At 49.0% G+C, this 18,561-nt stretch overlaps 3 protein-coding genes across 3 annotated transcripts in view; 1 reads left to right on the forward strand and 2 right to left on the reverse strand.

Moving 5' to 3' along the window:
* Positions 1-2,410: 2,410 nt before the first annotated feature.
* tmem30c (transmembrane protein 30C) lies at positions 2,411-8,457 on the reverse strand. The gene is made up of 7 exons (XM_064310978.1): positions 7,837-8,457; positions 6,111-6,227; positions 5,206-5,313; positions 4,970-5,057; positions 3,726-3,872; positions 3,253-3,465; positions 2,411-2,705 (listed from the first exon to the last, which is right to left on the reverse strand). The coding sequence occupies exons 1-7, from the start codon at positions 8,047-8,049 to the stop codon at positions 2,518-2,520; spliced, it is 1,074 nt and encodes a 357-aa protein (XP_064167048.1). The 5' UTR covers positions 8,050-8,457; the 3' UTR covers positions 2,411-2,517.
* A 118-nt stretch (positions 8,458-8,575) lies between these two features.
* The window catches only part of cmss1 (cms1 ribosomal small subunit homolog), a 73,643-nt gene continuing 63,657 nt past the window's right edge, over positions 8,576-18,561 (reverse strand). The window contains exons 2-10 of the mRNA XM_064310979.1: positions 14,065-14,198; positions 13,528-13,602; positions 12,388-12,520; positions 11,800-11,859; positions 11,090-11,192; positions 9,988-10,048; positions 9,693-9,780; positions 9,393-9,481; positions 8,576-9,134 (exon numbers count right to left, since the gene is read on the reverse strand). Of these exons, the coding sequence (XP_064167049.1) occupies positions 9,051-9,134; positions 9,393-9,481; positions 9,693-9,780; positions 9,988-10,048; positions 11,090-11,192; positions 11,800-11,859; positions 12,388-12,520; positions 13,528-13,602; positions 14,065-14,198 (827 nt within the window). The 3' untranslated portion in view covers positions 8,576-9,050. The remainder of the gene's footprint in view (positions 9,135-9,392; positions 9,482-9,692; positions 9,781-9,987; positions 10,049-11,089; positions 11,193-11,799; positions 11,860-12,387; positions 12,521-13,527; positions 13,603-14,064; positions 14,199-18,561) is intronic.
* Positions 15,253-18,561, forward strand: part of LOC135240919 (filamin A-interacting protein 1-like) — a 58,206-nt gene continuing 54,897 nt past the window's right edge. Inside the window, exon 1 of the mRNA XM_064310969.1 lies at positions 15,253-15,562. The gene's annotated coding sequence lies outside the window, so the exon portion shown is untranslated. The remainder of the gene's footprint in view (positions 15,563-18,561) is intronic.

The raw sequence follows: 18,561 nt of genomic DNA on the forward strand, positions 1-18,561 counted from the left end.
GTGGGGAACTCTTTCAGAATGTGTATCAAGTAGAACCGAAAACACCAGAACTTACGCAGAGGGCACCAACCAACCTGCAACGCAAATTAAATGGAGGGGGGGGGGGGGGGGGAAACAGAAGAATGTTTAGTCCTAGAAAGTGCTACTCAGTGCTTTTTTGGTATCGAAGGCTTTTGGCGCGTTTGACACCACCTGGGTCTCAATCCTCTTGAGACTCGAGGCTCTTCGTGAGCGTAACGGTGAGAGACAGCTTTCAGGTGTTCACAGCTTTCATTTCAAACGTTGCGTAACAAAATCAACAGTCCTGCCGCTGGAGAAACGGCCAAAGCAACGGGGAGCCCGGCACTTACCGGACAGGACGATCTTAGACTGAACCGGGGCTAACTAATTTAATTAGGAGGGATACCCACTGAATTTAATTTTAATAGAAATGTGATCGAGTGATCTGGCGATAGATAGCTGTCAGGGAAAAGGGGGCATGTCTGTGCTTGGTCTAACGTGTCAGAGAGAGAGATGGAGAGGGAGAGAGTGAGAGAGGGGGAGAAGGAGAGAGAGAGAGAGAGAGATCAGGGAATAGGTGTTTTTATGTTGGGATTAAGGTGTGTGTGTGAAAGAGCGAGAGAGAGAGAGAGAACGAGAAAGAGAGATATCAGTGCCGGGTTTAGTAATTGTCAGAGAGATAAGCAGCTGAAAGCATTGACTCACTCTCTGATCGCCTTTACTTATAACACCGTTTGCTCCTAACTAATCCAGATGTCATTATAGAGCCTGACGCGAGTACTTATTCAGCGCCTGTCTGTAACTCCTGTGGCTGTAACACCTTTGTGTTCCTAAAATCCATGGGCCTAAAGCTACTTCTTGTAATGATGCAATGAATTCTGTAATTGCACCTTGCAGTTCTATTAAAAGAAGGAAGACGCTTTGTTCTTGTGAAATAGTGCCACCTGCTGGACGCATGAGGAACGACAGGCTGGACACGCCGTGCTGCGTCCGGGGATGGGTTTGGCTCATTCAGGCACATTAGCAGGGGTGCAGGAGCCTCCTGAGTGGGAGCTGCTAGCACTTCGGACACACGGGGACCCTTATCAGCATCCCCCAACCCGCCTGCGATTCTCCAGGAGAGAGAGAGTTTAGTGTGAGACCCGACTGTTACACGCACAATTACATAACGATTAACGCCCCAAACACTGGAGCACGGCAAATACTGAGCCTGATGTCCTGCAAAATTAACTCAGTTTAGAGCAAATCAAATAAAAATAATGCATAAATAATTATTTTTAAAAATACAAACAAAAAACCCTACTGTTTTCTCTGTTCAATTTCCCTAGTTTTGTTTAAACTGTGTAATACTGCTACCAAATAAGGTAATATACTATAATAATAAGGTTAATAATAATAAGGTACATTTTTATTAATAGAAAAAATCAGCTCAATTAAGTTGTTATTTGAATCGAGCCCACTGGGTTACATCTGCATTAATATGGCGGCTTTATTACCTTTATTAACTCCTGGATTTGTGGGGACCTCGTGGATTCCACACACACACACACACACACACACACAGGGTCAGAACAACACTAACGAACAACAACACACTCATCCTGCCCCTTTACGGGGTGGTGAGTGGCAGCTTTGGTGTGAAACATACGACAGTGGACTTGGGTACTTTTAGAGGGCAAGAAAAACACGATTGCTATTTCTTTTCATGTAATTACAAGTTTAATAAATAGAAAATTTACAATCATACAATATTTTTGCCAATTTTTTTCTAGCGATCACCATCCTTTCACACATACTATTAGAACCACAGTATTTTGCTTCTTCGAAATGCTTTTCATTGTAAACAAAAAAATACAGACTTAAGAAGAAAAAACAGAAAAGTGTCTCCTTTGAAATCAACAGCACAGTATCGTGCAACTGGACAATCATAATTCAGAAGAGATTTTTTATAAAGACCTGAAGTGTCTCCAGTGCAGTTCTGTCCTTCCTGGAGTTATTCAGAGTTGGGGGGGGGGTGGGGGGGGTGGGGGGTGGATCTCTCTCCTGTACGGCTCTACCTGCTCCAGATTTCATGCCAGCTTTTATTTCTTCCACTTACCCCTGTTTAAATAGGCAATTTGGCTATTGATTAGACCACAGTAAAACACCGTACAGGGGCCAGAGGGACAGTCTTCAGCCACTTGATGACTAAATCAAGCTAAGACCATAGATCATCCCTGTTCCTGGAGATCAACAGTTTTCATTTCAACGCTAATTTCGGCACACCTGATTTTACTAATCAGCAGCTCAATAAGCTCTCTAGCTGTTGAATGAGGTGTGGCTTTGTTAGGTTTGGAGTGAAAACCTACAGGACGGTGATGAATCCCAGGAGACTAGGTGGGCTTGAGGCTAGCCCGCTGGCACCGCTAAAGGATCTGGCCCTGACAAAGTAACCAATATCAGACCTTGGCCTGTAAACCAGAAACAGACGCGGGCGGCCCTGTGGAAATGGGGTACACCGCCCCCCCCTCGCCCCGTTCACTCCTCCATGTTCAGCCCCCCCCTTCCCACTTTGACGTGCACTCCTGTGAGCACCATGGCAACCACCAGGACGAGGCCGCCGGTCACCATGTAGGCGATGGGCAGGAAGTGGTTCTGTCCCCCGAACCAGCTGACCGTGGACAGGACCACCATCTTACGCCCCTGGAAGTACTCCACCGGGTAGTCTGAAGGTCAGAGGTCAAAGGCCAAATTGTAGTTTTTAAAAAAATCAGAATTCCGCTACCGTGATTCGATATTTTCTGTCTTGCCCGGAGACTAATTGGTGTGTGTGTGTGTGTGTGTGTGTGTGTGAGTGTGTGAACCTGTGACTGAAGGATACTGTGCGTGAGTGTGTGCGTGTGTGTGTGTGCATGTGTGTGTGTGTGTGTGTGTGTGTGTGTGTGTCTGGGTGTGTGTGTGTGTGTGTTTGTGCATGTGTGTGTGTGTGTGCGTGTGAACCTGTGACTGAAGGATACTGTGCGTGAGTGTGTGCGTGTGTGTGTGTGTGCATGTGTGTTTGTGCATGTGTGTGTGTGTGAGCCTGTGAACCTGTGACTGAGTGTGTGCGTGTGTGTGTGCATGTGTGTGTGTGCATGTGTGTGTGTGTGTGCGTGTGAACCTGTGACTGAAGGATACTGTGCGTGAGTGTGTGTGCGTGTGTGTGTGTGCATGTGTGTTTGTGCGTGTGTGTGTGTGTGTGTGTGTGCGTGTGAACCTGTGACTGAAGGATACTGTAGGAGATGCTGACGCTGTAGTTTCCGGCGGGAAGTCCGTCCTCGAACCGGCCCTGGGAGCGGTTCAGGATCCCGTACAGCTTCTTGAAGGTGGGGAAGGCCGCCTCTCTCATCCACACGATCAGGTCCTCGTTGATGAAGCCGTTGTTGCCGGGGTCTGTCGGGTCCAGCTCGTATGCGGGCTTCTGCCAGTAGACAGGCTGGGCAGTTCCTGGGGCAGGGCAGGAATGCGTGATTAATGTGCTATCCCCCGCCCCCCCTCCCCAGAGAGGGGTGTGCAGAGTCCTAAGAGGCAGATGGTAAACAGCTCCCCCCTCAGGATAGCACAGGTCAGTGCTTTCACTAAAACACACTCATATAAAGAGCAATGCAGACACAGAAAGAGCCTCTCTCAGGAGCTGAGTAAGATTTTAGTACTCCGCTGTTTCTCAAAGTTACCCCCCCCCCACCCCCAACACCCCGTTTACACACCTTTGAAGACCTGAGCAAGAGTCTCGTTGGGCACTGATGGGTTCCGAAACTTGACGGTCTTGTCCGTGTACCAGGCGATGTCCCTCCTGATCAGAGAGACAGGCACAGCTGGCCCCTCAGAGGGGTGGTAGTGCAGAACAAAAGAGTCTGGGGGTAAAAAACAAGGGGGGGGGGGCATTAGAATGCACTCTTACACAGGCGAGACCAATAGAACGCACTCTTACACAGGGAAGACCAATAGAATGCACTCTTACAAAGGGGAGACCAATAGAATTCACTCTTACAAAGGGAAGACCAATAGAATCTCTTTACAAGGGGACCAATAGAAGCACTCTTACGAAGGGGAGACCAATAGAATCACTCTTACACAGGGGAGACCAATAGAAGTTTCCCTCTTGACAAGGTAAGACCAATGATAGAAACCAATACTCACTCCGAGACCATAACGTCCTCTTCCAGTAGAGACCATAATGCACCTACAAAGGAGCCATGAAGCAGCTCTTACAAAGGGGAACCAATGAGAATTCCTGTTACAAGGGGAGACCATGAACCTCTTAAAGCGGGAGTTGAGGACAATGAATCTGTTCACAGGGGAGACACAAGAGCATCACTCTGAACACGAGGGGGACGGCAATGAATGCCTCTCACAGGGAGAACTGAGTACTCTTACAAAGGGGAGACCAATAGAATGCACTCTTACACAGGGGAGACCAATAGAATGCACTCTTACACAGGGGAGACCAATAGAATGCACTCTTACACAGGGGAGACCAATAGAATGCACTCTTACAAAGGGGAGACCAATAGAATGCACTCTTACACAGGGGAGACCAATAGAATGCACTCTTACACAGGGGAGACCAATAGAATGCACTCTTACACAGGGGAGACCAATAGAATGCACTCTTACACAGGGGAGACCAATAGAATGCACCTTTTCCGCTTTGCTGACTTATGGCTCAGTATGACCACAGATGTTGTAGTATAACCAGACACTCAGCTCCTGGCTTTCCTTCTGTCCTCTCTGCTTCCCAAGTAGAGCAGTTTCCAGTTTAATAACGCAGCACAGAAAGCTCATCCGCCACAGGAGCGTACTTTCATAAGGCGCGTCCAAAACCAAAATCGAGATATTTCTGCTTAAACGGCAGGGAGACGGAACCTTCGGTATTAAGAGCGGGGACGTTGAGTATTTGGGGAGTCTGAAGAATCTGTGGTGTCACAGGGGGGCACAGAGAGGCACGTACCGTTGAACATGCTGTTAGCGACCGCCCCGCACGGAGCAACTGGGGTGCCCCCCACCAGGCGAAACGGGTAACAGTAGCTGCTCGGCGTCTGATTGGACAAAGGACACATTTGAAGGCGGTTAGTGGTCACTGAGCGGTGAGCGAACCAAACGAAGTCTTCCGGCTCGTGGATAGCGTAGTGGACAAAATGGCCGCTCGGATTGACCCTGGTCGCGGGGACGAGGGCGAAGCCGTACCTTCAGGTTTTTAAGGCGCCCCACCATCTGACCGTCGTCTCTGGAGTCCATGTAACGGCGCAGGTTCTGGTGGAAGTTTACCAGGCCGTAGTAGAAAAACACGTTCCCCTGAAACAGGAGCCAAGCAAATGTCAAATAAATGCCAAATGAATGTAATGCAGGAGAACTACTGACTTGCTGACGGCTCAAATGTTTCATGATCATAAAGAGGGCGGCCATCTGCTTTGATATGAGCGTTCCAGTAAACCACCTGGTTGGTTCGCACTTTAATCTAATGCTCTCTGGCTCATTGTAAGTTTCGAAAAACGTATAATAACATGGTGCTTGACAATTACCACAACACAACGGACACACACCACACACACTACAACAGAAAACGGACCACACATACTCCTACACGTGCACAAAAACACACACAACAGGCGCATAGACCGCACACACACATACACTCACACACACACAGACACAAACGCACACACCAACACACACGCACACACACACGTGCACAAACACACACACACGGACACACACACAATGGCACAACACACACCAACACCAGCACACACACGGACACACACGCACGTGCACACACACACGCACGCACACACACACACTCACACACACACGTGCACAAACACACACACACACACGACCAGAGACGCACACACACATACACTCACACACACACAGACACAAACACACACACCCACGCACGTACACACACGCATACACACACAGACACACACACATGTACACACACGCACACACTGTGCATTTCAAAACTGTTCTGAACAAGCAACCATTACCTGTAGAATTAACTATACTTTGACAATGACCGGTAAAGGATAATTAACTTAATGTAAGGTCTTTATACGTACGGATAGTTAGAGCTGAAATAAACACACCTGAAATTTTTGGCTGAGGGAGAAGGTGACGATGCAGTCACAGGTAAGATGGGCGTTGGCGCTGCTTTTGCGCAGGTCAAAGCAGGCGGTACAGTTACCTGCATCAGTGTAGTCCACCTGAAGGGGGCAGTGCAGACCAGGGATCAAGCGGGTGTACAGGTGTGACTGCTTACAGTACAGGACTGAACTCACAGGAAAAACACAGAGTATTCCTAGGAGCACCCTGAAATAGTTGCACTGAGAACATCTCACAATTATAAATCTGCCTGATGTGAACTTGGTGTACTTTGTATGCCACACTAAACACTTTCCCTGAAGTCTTGTACGTAGTGACTTTTTCTTGAACACATTTCCAAGTTCCAACTATACACATTTTCTGTTGCAGTCATTGTCTTACACAGAAATTAGCTTTGTTTTAAAAACTGTCCTGCACTAAAAATACAGTACAGATATGCAGAGAACACTGAGGTGCAACAACATGACAATCAGAGCACTGCTTATTCTTCATATTACCTAATAAACACATTGGGCACATTTAAGATGAGAATTTTACTCTAAAGTATGTATATATTTATATGTATGTGTGTACACATAACATAAAAACAGTTATTAAATATTAAGGATATTAATATAAATATTAAGATATTAAATGTACAGTTCTGATCCAGAACACTACAATGAACGTTGCAAGGACCACACCAACTGCTAGTACAATACTTGTTTCTGTTTCTCTTCATTAATATTCACAATGCACATTCTGGTCTGTGAATAACAGAATTGCACACATCTTTCTGGTCTGTGAGAAGCAGAATTGCACACATTTTTCTGGTCTGTGAATAACATAATTGCACACATCTTTCTGGTCTGTGAATAACAGAATTGCACACATCTTTCTGGTCTGTGAATAACAGAATTGCACACATCTTTATGGTCTGTGAATAACAGAATTTCACACATCTTTCTGGTCTGTGAATAACAGAATTGCACACATCTTTATGGTCTGTGAATAACAGAATTGCACACATCTTTCTGGTCTGTGAATAACAGCATTGCACACATCTTTCTGGTCTGTGAATAACAGAATTTCACATATCTTTCTGGTCTGTAACAGACTTGCACACATCTTTCTGGTCTGTGAATAACCGAATTAAACACATCTTTCTGGTCTGTGAATAACAGAATTGCACACATCTTTCTGGTCTGTGAATAACAGAATTACACACATCTTTCTGGTCTGTGAGAAGCAGAACTGCACACATCTTTCTGGTCTGTGAGAAGCAGAACTGCACACATCTTTCTGGTCTGTGAATAGCAGAATTACACACATCTTTATGGTCTGTAACAGACTTGCACACATTAAAAAAAAAATGTTCCACAGGTGGGCCTCTTATCGCCTCACCTGCGCAGATAAGCAGAGCGAGTGTGTTTCTGCGCAGATAAGCAGAGAGAGCGCGTTTCTGCGCAGATAAGCAGAGAGAGTGCGTTTCTGCGCAGATAAGAGCGACCGGAGTGCATTCCTGCGCATTGTTTTTTCTTTAGCTCATTCCTGCGAAGTGTTAGCGCTTCTCACGCGCGGTTAATATCCAGGGCTTGAGCTGAACCCCTTACCGCCCGGGTCACTACCACGCTGTCTGAACAAGCGGGAGGGGGGCGCGTTACATTAAGAGAGCGCTTTAGTGTTGGCGGCCGCGGGTGGGGGGGGGGGCGGAGGGGGGAGGGCACTGACCTTAATCTCGCGTGTCCCCTGCACGGTGAGGAGCAGCCACACCCCGAGGAACAGGCACAGCGCCCCCATGAAGAAGAAGAAGGGCAGGACGGTGTTGGCGGTCAGCGACGGCGACCAGGCCGGCAGCCGCTGCTGCTTGAAGGCAGAGTTGTCGGGGCGGCGGCTCAGCGGCGGCTTGACGACGACGTCGCCGTCATCCTTGCTCTTCGCCATTTCTTCCCCCGAGCGCGCTGCTCTAACTGAACTTTACCTCTCTGCTTTACCGCCGTCTCTGGCGTCCTCTCTGCACGCGCTCACACCGCACGGCCAGACCTTTGAGCCTCCAGCGCGCTGTTACTCATTAACCCTGCCTCCGCTTCCTGTTCCTTTCGCCCTGCTTTTCACTGAAGTCTCTCTTCAGAGTCACTCTGTGTGTGTGTGTGTGTGTGTGTGTGTGTGTGTGTGTCTGAAACGGCCCGTTAAATATCACGTAAAAAGTCCTTAATCGCCCACAGGACTGGGGTCTGGGGTGCGTCTCTGGAGCTGTAGCTGTTTTAAAAACAGGCGTCGGTTGGGACAGAGCAGATCCCCTCTCACTCGCGTCTACTATTCCTCTCAGATCACAGGATGTTTGGGTAAAAGGGACCTCTGTGTTTCCGGAGGAGGGGGGGCGAGGGGGGGAGTGCAAAACCACACATATCAGCAGTGGGAGGAGCTTCCTAACCGAACTCGCAGATGCAGACACAGACACACAGTCCCGTTCATTCACACTCTTTTATTTGCGTTAAACGTTATCACAAGTTTTCAGCCACTGGTAACAACATGAAAAAAGTTACAAAAGGGGTTACCATGGTAATTTATTGTGGGGGTCTTAGCAAACGTCACTTTTATTGGCTGCAGATGTTACATCGGACTTTATGACTTCTGTGGCAGCCATTTGCTTTTTACTGCCTATCTACCGTTGGTAGAAACATGAACTGCTCTCTGGGAATCAGTAGAATTTATTCCTTTCATTTCCACCGACTGTAGTGAAGAACACGGACCATGCTGTATCCTGACCGATGCCATGGCAACAACAGGACAACATCTCGTGTGACAGTCGCTTGGCTTCAATCAACATTTATACTTTTAAAAAAATATAGCGCTCATGTACTTTTTATTCAAAATGAATAATAATGTTGACTGACTCCTATGTCTATGCATGGTGTGGTGGGGAAAGGGGGGGAGGGGTTAGGTCAGAATAGGCCCAGTTTGATGCCCCCTTCCTGACAGCCTTTCATGACCCCGGACTCCAGCAGCTTCAACAAGTCACCTTTAACCTGGAAGAGAAACAACCACATTACTTTATTTTTATTTGGTTTAAATTCAAAATGGTTGAAGTTGTCTGTTAAGGCCTTTGGGGGAAAAGACTTGAGATCAACTAATTTAGCTGGTTAGTGACAGCTTTAATATCACATTTTTTATTTTTTTGGCATTTATGAACACTTTGCAATTTTTACTGGATAGGATTTTTGATAAGCTTTTTTAAACCTCCTGGTGTCATGACAGACAGCCACCAGCAGGGGGACGCAGCTCACCTCTGGAACATCAACCATTCTCCTCTGCTTTTGGTCCCTCCAGTTCCAGTCCAGAACCAGGAAGCGCAGTGCCGGAAGGCTCAGCCCCTCTGTGGCCACAGGTGAAGAGCAGGCTCACAATCACACACAGAACAACTGACAAAATGGCGGCCTCAAAGCCGAGACAGAGCTCAGTTCTTAAGGTCCTAATTCCCGATTTTGCCAATGTGCAATAATCACAGCACATGAGGATATTTCATTATGTTTCTTGCATCCTCAAAACCTACATCCACTGAAAATCTAAATCTTTAGATCTCTTACCTTTCTCGATGAGGGCTTTGATCCTCCCAGGGGTCCCCACTCCGATGTGCGTAACCGCTTTGTCCAGAAGCTTCACCTGCTCCTCCACCTGGAGAAGGATGGTCACAGACAGGGGCGTGGTCACACACAGTAACACACGATCACGGGACACATGGAAAAAAGAAAAAGTTATCTCATAATACTCCCATAGCCTTGTCTACCCCAGGCAGAATGTATAGCACAGCAAGAATAAGAATAAGAATAATATTCAAAGCCGTTAAGATAACAGAGGCAGGGAGCGCGGTCATCTTTTCACCTTTATGTGTTTGGCGAATAATTTAATCACTTTGGCTTCTCCTTTGAAGGTGGTCATCTGCCTGCGTGGGACAGATAAAGGGAAAAGGGAAAGAAAAGTTACTGCACAGCACAGTCATCACACTGAGACTCTGCATCATCAACGCTCATAAGCACTTTAGTGCTGGATGCTACAGCATCTTTAACACCAGCTCACACTTTGACTCTGCAGCATCAATGTTCATAAGCACTTTAGTGCAGGATGCTACAGCATCTTTAACAGCAGCTCACACTTTGACTCTGCAGCATCAATGTTCATAAGCACTTTAGTGCAGGATGCTACAGCATCTTTAACAGCAGCTCACACTATGACTCTGTGACTCTGCAGCATCAACGCTCATAAGCACTTTAGTGCTGGATGCAACAGCATCTTTCACACCAGCTCACACTTTGACTCTGTAGCATCAATGTTCATAAGCACTTTAGTGCTGGATGCAACAGCATCTTTCACACCAGCTCACACTATGACTCTGTGACTCTGCAGCATCAACGCTCATAAGCACTTTAGTGCTGGATGCTACAGCATCTTTCACACCAGCTCACACTATGACTCTGTGACTCTGCAGCATCAATGTTCATAAGCACTTTAGTGCTGGATGCTACAGCATCTTTAACAGCAGCTCACACTATGACTCTGTGACTCTGCAGCATCAACGCTCATAAGCACTTTAGTGCTGGATGCTACAGCATCTTTAACACCAGCTCACACTATGACTCTGTGACTCTGCAGCATCAATGTTCATAAGCACTTTAGTGCTGGATGCTACAGCATCTTTAACAGCAGCTCACACTATGACTCTGTGACTCTGCAGCATCAACGCTCATAAGCACTTTAGTGCTGGATGCTACAGCATCTTTAACACCAGCTCACACTTTGACTCTGTAGCATCAATGTTCATAAGCACTTTAGTGCTGGATGCAACAGCATCTTTCACACCAGCTCACACTATGACTCTGTGACTCTGCAGCATCAACGCTCATAAGCACTTTAGTGCTGGATGCTACAGCATCTTTCACACCACGTCACACTGTGTCACTGTGACTCTGCAGCAGCTGTGACTCACTTGATGAGCTCTATGGCGCGCAGGGCGGAGCTGCAGACGATCAGCAGGGCCACAGACCTCTTCTCCGTGTGCAGCCTCTGCACCTTCGCCCACTTGGGACAAACTGAAACAGAGACGGACGAGAGAGTGTGTGTGTTTTACACGAGAGCGTGCGCGTATTACAGGAGAGCGTGCACGTTTTCTACACGAGAGCATGCACTTTTTTTTACACGAGAGCACGCGTGTTTTTTACACGAGTGTGCATATGTTACATGTGAGCATGTGTGTGTTACACGAGTGCGTGCACGTTTTCTACACGAGCAAGTGCTAATTTTTTTTTACACCAGAGCGTGCATGTGTTTTGTGCATGTGTGTTACACGAGACAGCATCACACCAGCACAGAACGCCAGACACTCTGGCACGGCATTCACAGTCTGGTAGTCCAGACCCTCAAACACAAACACACAAAGCACAGGGATCTGAGAGCAGGCATATCTCAGGGCAGAGTTTCATCCTAAAGTCCTAAAGACTGTCTGTGACTGTCAGCTTTCTAGGTCTAGCAGTGTTATTTCAGCCTTACTTACTTTTATTCCAGCCTAACTGTAAATGCATATAGCTCCCAGTGGAATTAATAAATAGGTCCTAGTGGAATGATTAAATTAGAATTTTATTTAAAAATTATTTAATATAACTCAGTCGGCACCAGGGGGCGACAGCGAGACACACTTACTTTCCTTTAAGTAGGAGGAGAGGCTGTGCGTGAGGTCGTTGCTGGCCAGGAAACAGGAATCTGCAACCAATAGCAAGAGAGACACAAAGGGGTCATAGGTCAAGCTTCGGAGGGGCTGGGAAATGGAGTCACTCAGGCATGGACGTGTTTGGTCATATTTATTCCCGCTGTTACAGACGTCCAGCCTCCATCTCAGGTACCTCTATACCATCTCACCTGAGAGTTTAACCTCCTCCAGCTCAGGTACCTCTGTACCGTGTCACCTGGGAGTGTGAGCTCCTCCAGCTCAGGTACCTCTGTACCGTCTCACCTGGGAGTGTGAGCTCCTCCAGCTCAGGTACCTCTGTACCGTCTCACCTGGGAGTCACCTCCTCCAGCTCAGGTACCTCTGTACCATCTCACCTGGGAGTGTGAGCTCCTCCAGCTCAGGTACCTCTGTACTATCTCACCTGGGAGTGTGAGCTCCTCCAGCTCAGGTACCTCTGTACCATCTCACCTGGGAGTCTGACCTCCTCCAGCTCAGGTACCTCTACCGTCTCACCTGGGAGTGTGAGCTCCTCCAGCTCAGGTACCTCTGTACCGTCTCACCTGGCAGTTTGAGCTCCTCCATCTCGATGACGGAGCGCTTGTCGGAGTAATGGTCGTGGACGAGCTTCTGTAGATCCGCCGGGCTCCCCGCTTTGGGCTCGGAAGTGGCCAGGACGTCTGTGATGGTCTTCTTCTGCTCAAGGGGGGTGGGGGGGAACAGACCACACTGAGCTGCTGCTGTGCAAGCGGAACACCGCCAGGGATGTTTCAGACAGTGCGTGACTCAGGGGTCAGAGTTCAGGGGGTCAGAGGTCAGATTTGACTGCGGAACATTCTAGTCCAGCGATCTATGTGATGGCCTACGGCACACCCAAGTCTCTGGGACAGTCAGCACGTCTCGACTAATCAGGACAAAAATCACACTCCTGATTCAGCACAGAGCTCGGGGAACAGTTTTCCTTCATTCGGAACAGCCCCTGGGGGGCGTATAGGGAGCGTATTGGAGGGGGGTGACAGGGGTAGGGGGGGTCGTAAAGCGCAGACTGAGGGCTGAGGCTCACACAGACAGATTAAAAGCTGAGGTGCTCCTGACTCGGCTACTCAGCCTCCCCTGCAGTAAGGCAGGATCCCCATCTCACTGAACCAAGCGTCCCTGGAGAGGGCCAGACTGCTTCAGCCAAGACCCAGGGAAATTTTAGCAGGCTCTGCAGTTCTCCCAGGCCTGGGTTAAGCAGATCTGGCTCAGTTTAAAATCAGATATTTTAACTCTTTAGAGCCCAGGCAAATTCCAGCAGATTACAGACAACTTCAAAAGACAGAGATTTTCACTGATGTTCTTTCATGTGACCACATTTTGCCTAGTGAGATGTTTTTATAGAACAATCCTCAGTTTTCTACCACTGTTTTTATTTTATGGGCATATAATTAATTCAACTTCTGTCCACAGCCTTGAATTATTAATAATGAATCATTAATAAATTGTTAAATTATTAATAACCTTGTTTTCTTCACAGACACATATTAGTTCAGAGTTTAGCGATCGCCTAAATAAACATTCTGCGCTGAATGTCTGTCTTTGGCTTCCCAGCAAAACTACTTCTGCCCCTTTCTCAAAGAGATGAAGATGAAGGAACACCTTCCTCATCCTCCTCCTCCAGGTTAGGCCCCTGAAAGTGGTGGAAAATAAGTCCCCCTCTTTACCTTTCTCCTCTTCTTGGGCTTAGGCTCCTTCTCTTCACCATCCTCCTTTTTCTCCGGAGCAACAATGCATTCTTTCTGCAGAAATATCAACATTATGTTAGGAAGTACGAGATGAGTATGAAATTGCATATTTTCATGAGCTGATGTTGCAGCATGAAGGGCAGTGGTCAGATCAGTTAAATGTCAATAACAGTGCACTTTATGGATCTTATTACACACCTTTCCTTTTTGAGAATAGGAAATAGAATTTCCCCAATGAAAATGTTTTATTTTTTTATGTACACTTACATTAAAAGGCAGCAAGACGGCACACTAAACTCCACAAGAATCAGACCGTTGGAAGAAAGCAACGAGTGGAACTGAGATAATGGTTTACTCCTGATGACTCAGATTTTATTTTCTAGTAAAAATAAGCCAAGAATTCAGCACTCAATTGTGCCTATATGGCTTTTTTAACCATCGCTGTGTTTTTTGAGGTGACAGTGTACAGTGAGTGTACGACTCTCATATTCTCACGCACGGCGTGGAAACGCGTACCTGTGTCGTCTTTTTCTTCCTCTTGGCCTTGTTGGGCTTCACGGTCTTGCTCTCCGTCTTCCTCTTTTCCGCCTTCTTGTCTTCTGGAAGGTTCTCTGTGGCCTCCTCCTGTGGCTCATCCTTCTCGGAGGCCTCTGCAGAAACAGGGGGACACAGCGGCACACGCTCTGTAACTCTCCTGGTGTCCTCTGTGAGGTCATGGCCCAGGACACTCCCGGGACCCTGACACGAGGCCTGCTGGACATTTGGAAGCCCGCCCCTATTGGAGATTTGTCCTTTTGGCCAAGGGTTCGGATGTTGAAATTGGAGGGGAGCCTGGATTTCTGACAGCATCCTGCAGCGTGCTTCTGTGCATCACACTGTGAGTGACAGTCTGCACGTGCAGTTATAATGGACACAATGCTGACCGGGTCACGAGGGGCTGGACCGCAATACCCACAATGCCACGCTGTGATGTCATGACACTGACCCCTCAGTCACATGACCACACACTGATATCAGTGTCTCAATAGTCTCTGGGTTTGGAACAATGAGGGCAGATATTGTATCTGACAGAAGTAACTCTTCTGCAAGGCTGAGCTTTAAGCACATCTGGGAGGGGAAACCTGGCGCTGATTTCAGCTCTCAGTCACCGAACAGCTAGAGACCGCCGTCATGCTGTCATACAGGACGTGGTTGTGCTACTCATGAGCACAGATTAAAGACGGTGTGAGCATCTAAGACTGTGATGCACAACAGGCTGCCTGCTCTAATGAAAGAGAGAGAGAAGGAGGGAGAGAGAGAGAGAGGGAGAGAGGAGAGAGAGAGAAAGAGAGAGAGAGAGAGAGAGAGAGGAGGGGGGAGGAGAGGAGGGAGAGAGAGAGAGAAAGAGAGAGAGAGAGAGGAGAGAGAGAGAGAGGAGGGGGAGGAGGGAGGGAGGGAGAGAGAGAAGAGAGAGAGAGGGAGAGAGAGAGAGGAGGGGAGAGGGAGGGAGGGAGAGAGAGAGAAAGACAGAGAGAGAGAGGGAGAGAGAGAGAGAGAGAGAGGGAGGGAGGGGGAGGGAGGGGGAGAGAGAGAGAAAGAGAGGGGGAAAGACAGAGAGAGTGAGAGGGAGAGGGAGAGAGAGAGAGAGTGTGAAAGGTTAAGAAGGTAAATATAGCAGGCTGGTTATTTCTGTGCCGGGTTCTCTCTCCCCGCTCCACTGCTCTGTTCCTCCTCGGCCCTCCACAGCGGCAGGGCAGGCTCCTGGAGGACCCAGCGTGAGCCCGGAGAGCACCAGCACCTCCTCCCTCCACCACACTGACTGAGGAGGAGGAGGAGGAGGAGGAAAAGAACAGAAACACAAGAGGAGGAGGAGGAGGAGGAGAGCAGAAGCAGGAGGAAAGAGGAGAAGAACAGAGACACAAGAGGAGGAGGAGGAGGAGGAGGACAGCAGAAACAGAAGAGGAGAGAGGAGGACAGGAGGAGGCAACAGGAGCAGCGGTCCTGGAGAGGGGAGTGCAGTGCCAGAGTGACACAGGTAAGGCACCGTCTGCTGGTCCCCCCGGGCTGCAGGACAGCCTGCCGCGTTCTACCGCCTCGCTCACTCTCTCCCAAACGCGCGCGTCCGCGGGGTCCATCAGCAGCGTCAGACCCGATCGTGCACCGCCAAAACGATCCCACCAATCAGATCATCCGAACGACAGAGGATCACTCCGTGATGCGCTGAATCTCACAGGTTACTGCTGGTGACATGTTCAGGGCTGCATGCTCAGGGGTGCGTGCTCAGGGGTGTGTGCTCAGGACTGCATGCTCATGGCTGTGCGCTCAGATTGCTGTGCGTTTCGATCAGTGTTCAGACACAGAAGAACTAATGGCTATGCAATGTGTTGTCTACTGGAGACAAAAAACACATTAGGCTGGGCTGTAAAGTTAAATTCTCTCAGTTCAGTTCTGATAAGTTTCTGTCTAGTTGCAGAGGGTCTTGGTACCCCAGCAGCCCTGGTACCAGGCTCGTGGGGGGTGGGGGGGTGGTGGCTCCTAAACGGAGAACCAGGTGTCTGCAGGGCACTGAGCTGTGCTGGCTGTGTAGAATTTTGAGGAGCCTGAGACAACTGGGGTGCAGTGTGTTTGGGGTGCATGGGTCCGATGTCCCCAAACCAGGCAAACAGTCCCCCAGCCGGGGGTGTGCCACATTTAAAATGGCCGATAAGTAGGTGGTTCAGGAGAGGGGGGTACAGGTGGCCCTTTTCCAGTCTCCAAACTCTTCCACTTTCACACACAGTTCCCATAGTGCTGCATCTCAGCAGCGAGGGGCCCAGTAAGGCATAAATAAAAAACGCTGACTCAGCAGACCGATTTTAGACCCAGTCGCCGTTTATGACGACGGAGGTCCACATTAATAACTCACATTAATAACTCACATTAATAACCCGTCCAGGCGAAGGTGAAACCGTTCGAGCAAAATTAGCCGGGCAGAAGCAGCCTCAGCGTCAGCAGCTCAGACGTCAGGAGCCCCAGTCTGAGGATGATTTACACCGCGGCTGAAGTAACGCGGCGTGTGAGAGTGACACGCCAGGGTCCTGGAGTCCTCGGGTCCTCTCTCTCGAGGCGCATGCCATGCGTCAAAAGCAGCCGCGCAGCCGCCGCATGGCAGTCCGTCGCCTCGGACGGGGGCGTATCGAGTGAGCCTATTTTTGGGGGCGAAGCGCCCCCCATGACCTGACGCGGATTCCAGGGTGTTCACCTGACCTGTGGTGGCCCCTAATGTCTGCGCTGTATGAGGCCTTATTGAGGAAAATCAGTATAAAGCAGTATGACTTGACTATACAACATATAATTAAAAACTAAGCTGGCTAATCCACACAGAACAAGAGAATCTGCTGATATGACTAAATTTAATTGATCCGTCTTAGTAGGGTTATTAATTTTAGATTAGAGCGAGAAAATATTCAGTCCTATTTTTGTTGCGCGCTTTCTCCTCAAATATGCACGTTTTGTAGTTTACCATATGCTGCCACCTACTGGTCACAATTTGAACCGTCAGGCAGCAAAGAAAAGCAAAGTGTGTGCGTACCTCTCCTGGGGACTTGTATACCAGATTTTACAGTAAGCATCGCAGATTACTTAGTGGTTTTTGGGCTCCCAATGAGAGGGGGATGCAGTGGCTGACGGGCCTGGCTTTTCAGGCCCCGTGGATCGACACCAGCAGATGGCGCTGTTACCACCAGCGCACAAACCCAGGGCTCTGGGGCCTGACCCGAACTGCACGGAATTCAGAATTTACAAGCCATTGTTCCCGCTGAACCGCTGCGGACCAAGGCTGCGGGTCTGACCACAGGTCAGGGATGTGAGAAGTGGGGAGGCGGGAATTACGGAATTACGGCGACTCTGATTGGCCGCGACAGCGCGCGCCAATCATTCTCCACATAGCGACGGTCTTGCTACCACTTCCTGTCTATGCAGACCTCCCCATTCTGAAATTACAGCTGCGGGGGGTAGAGTGGGCATTGCTTATGAGGTTGAAAGCTATGACACCTACCCCCACATCATGCCAATGCACTGGGACGTGAACAGAGATTGCATTGCTACGGGGGGTCTGTGTATGGGTCACATGTCACCTCCAGACACATTCCCACAATTCCTGCAGGCCTCCCATCATAACCGGGGCTGTGTCTGTCTCTCGGAACTTCGCCTGGGCTGTGGGGGCGGGCTCACACACACAAGGCTCACAGCTCTGTTCTATCTCACCCGCTCCAGCGCTGAATATGAGAATCACACCAAGACCCCATGTGTCTGGCCCCAGGGCCCAGTGCAACCTTCCCATTCTGTAACTTCATTACAGTGCATTAAAACATTGCCACACACACACACACATATACATACACACACACACACACACAAACACACATGCACACACACACACACACACACACACGCGCACACACACACACACACACACACACACACACATGCACGCGCACACACACACACACACACACACACACACACACACACACACACACACACACACACACACACACACACACACTCTCCCCTGGTGCTGTCCTTCTATTTTCCGCTGCAGGGAGCTGGACTGAAGGCCGCTGGCCAGCTCCTCCGTCTGCTCAGCTGCTCATGCAATGTCGTATCCACGGCAACCGTGCCTAAACACAGCCATCCTTCCCCCCTCCGCATTCACCTGGGACTCCACGTCAGAACTGAATCCAAAAATCTGCAGCCCCCCTCCCCCCTCCACTCCCCCCCCCCAGGCTGAAACAAGTGGGCGGGGTGGGGGGGGGGGGCAAAACTTCAATAAAATCACCAAACTCATCCCTCCATTCTAAAATCTGCCCACTACCGCTCATGAGATATTCTACTCAAAGCCCTGGACATTTGAGTGGATTTATGTATTGGTCTTGGCTGCTCACAGTCAGTTTAGCATCCAGCTGCTTGTATTCTGGTCATTTTTCTGACCCCTCCCCACCCCCGCACACCCCCCTGTCTGGGGCTCAGGGGGATATATTAGCGTGATGTCTG

The sequence above is a fragment of the Anguilla rostrata genome, chromosome 15 (assembly GCF_018555375.3).
Source record: "Anguilla rostrata isolate EN2019 chromosome 15, ASM1855537v3, whole genome shotgun sequence".
NCBI classification, from domain to species: Eukaryota; Metazoa; Chordata; class Actinopteri; order Anguilliformes; family Anguillidae; genus Anguilla; species Anguilla rostrata.

Coding starts and splice junctions, on each gene's coding strand:
- tmem30c (XM_064310978.1), bottom strand. CDS start 8,049: ATGGCGAAGAGCAAGGATGACGGCGACGTCGTCGTCAAGCCGCCGCTG. Junction 6,228..7,836: donor AGGGGACACGCGAGATTAAG/GTCAGTGCCCTC, acceptor TGCCCCCTTCAG/GTGGACTACACTGATGCAGG. Junction 2,706..3,252: donor CAGCGTCAGCATCTCCTACA/GTATCCTTCAGT, acceptor TCTGACCTTCAG/ACTACCCGGTGGAGTACTTC.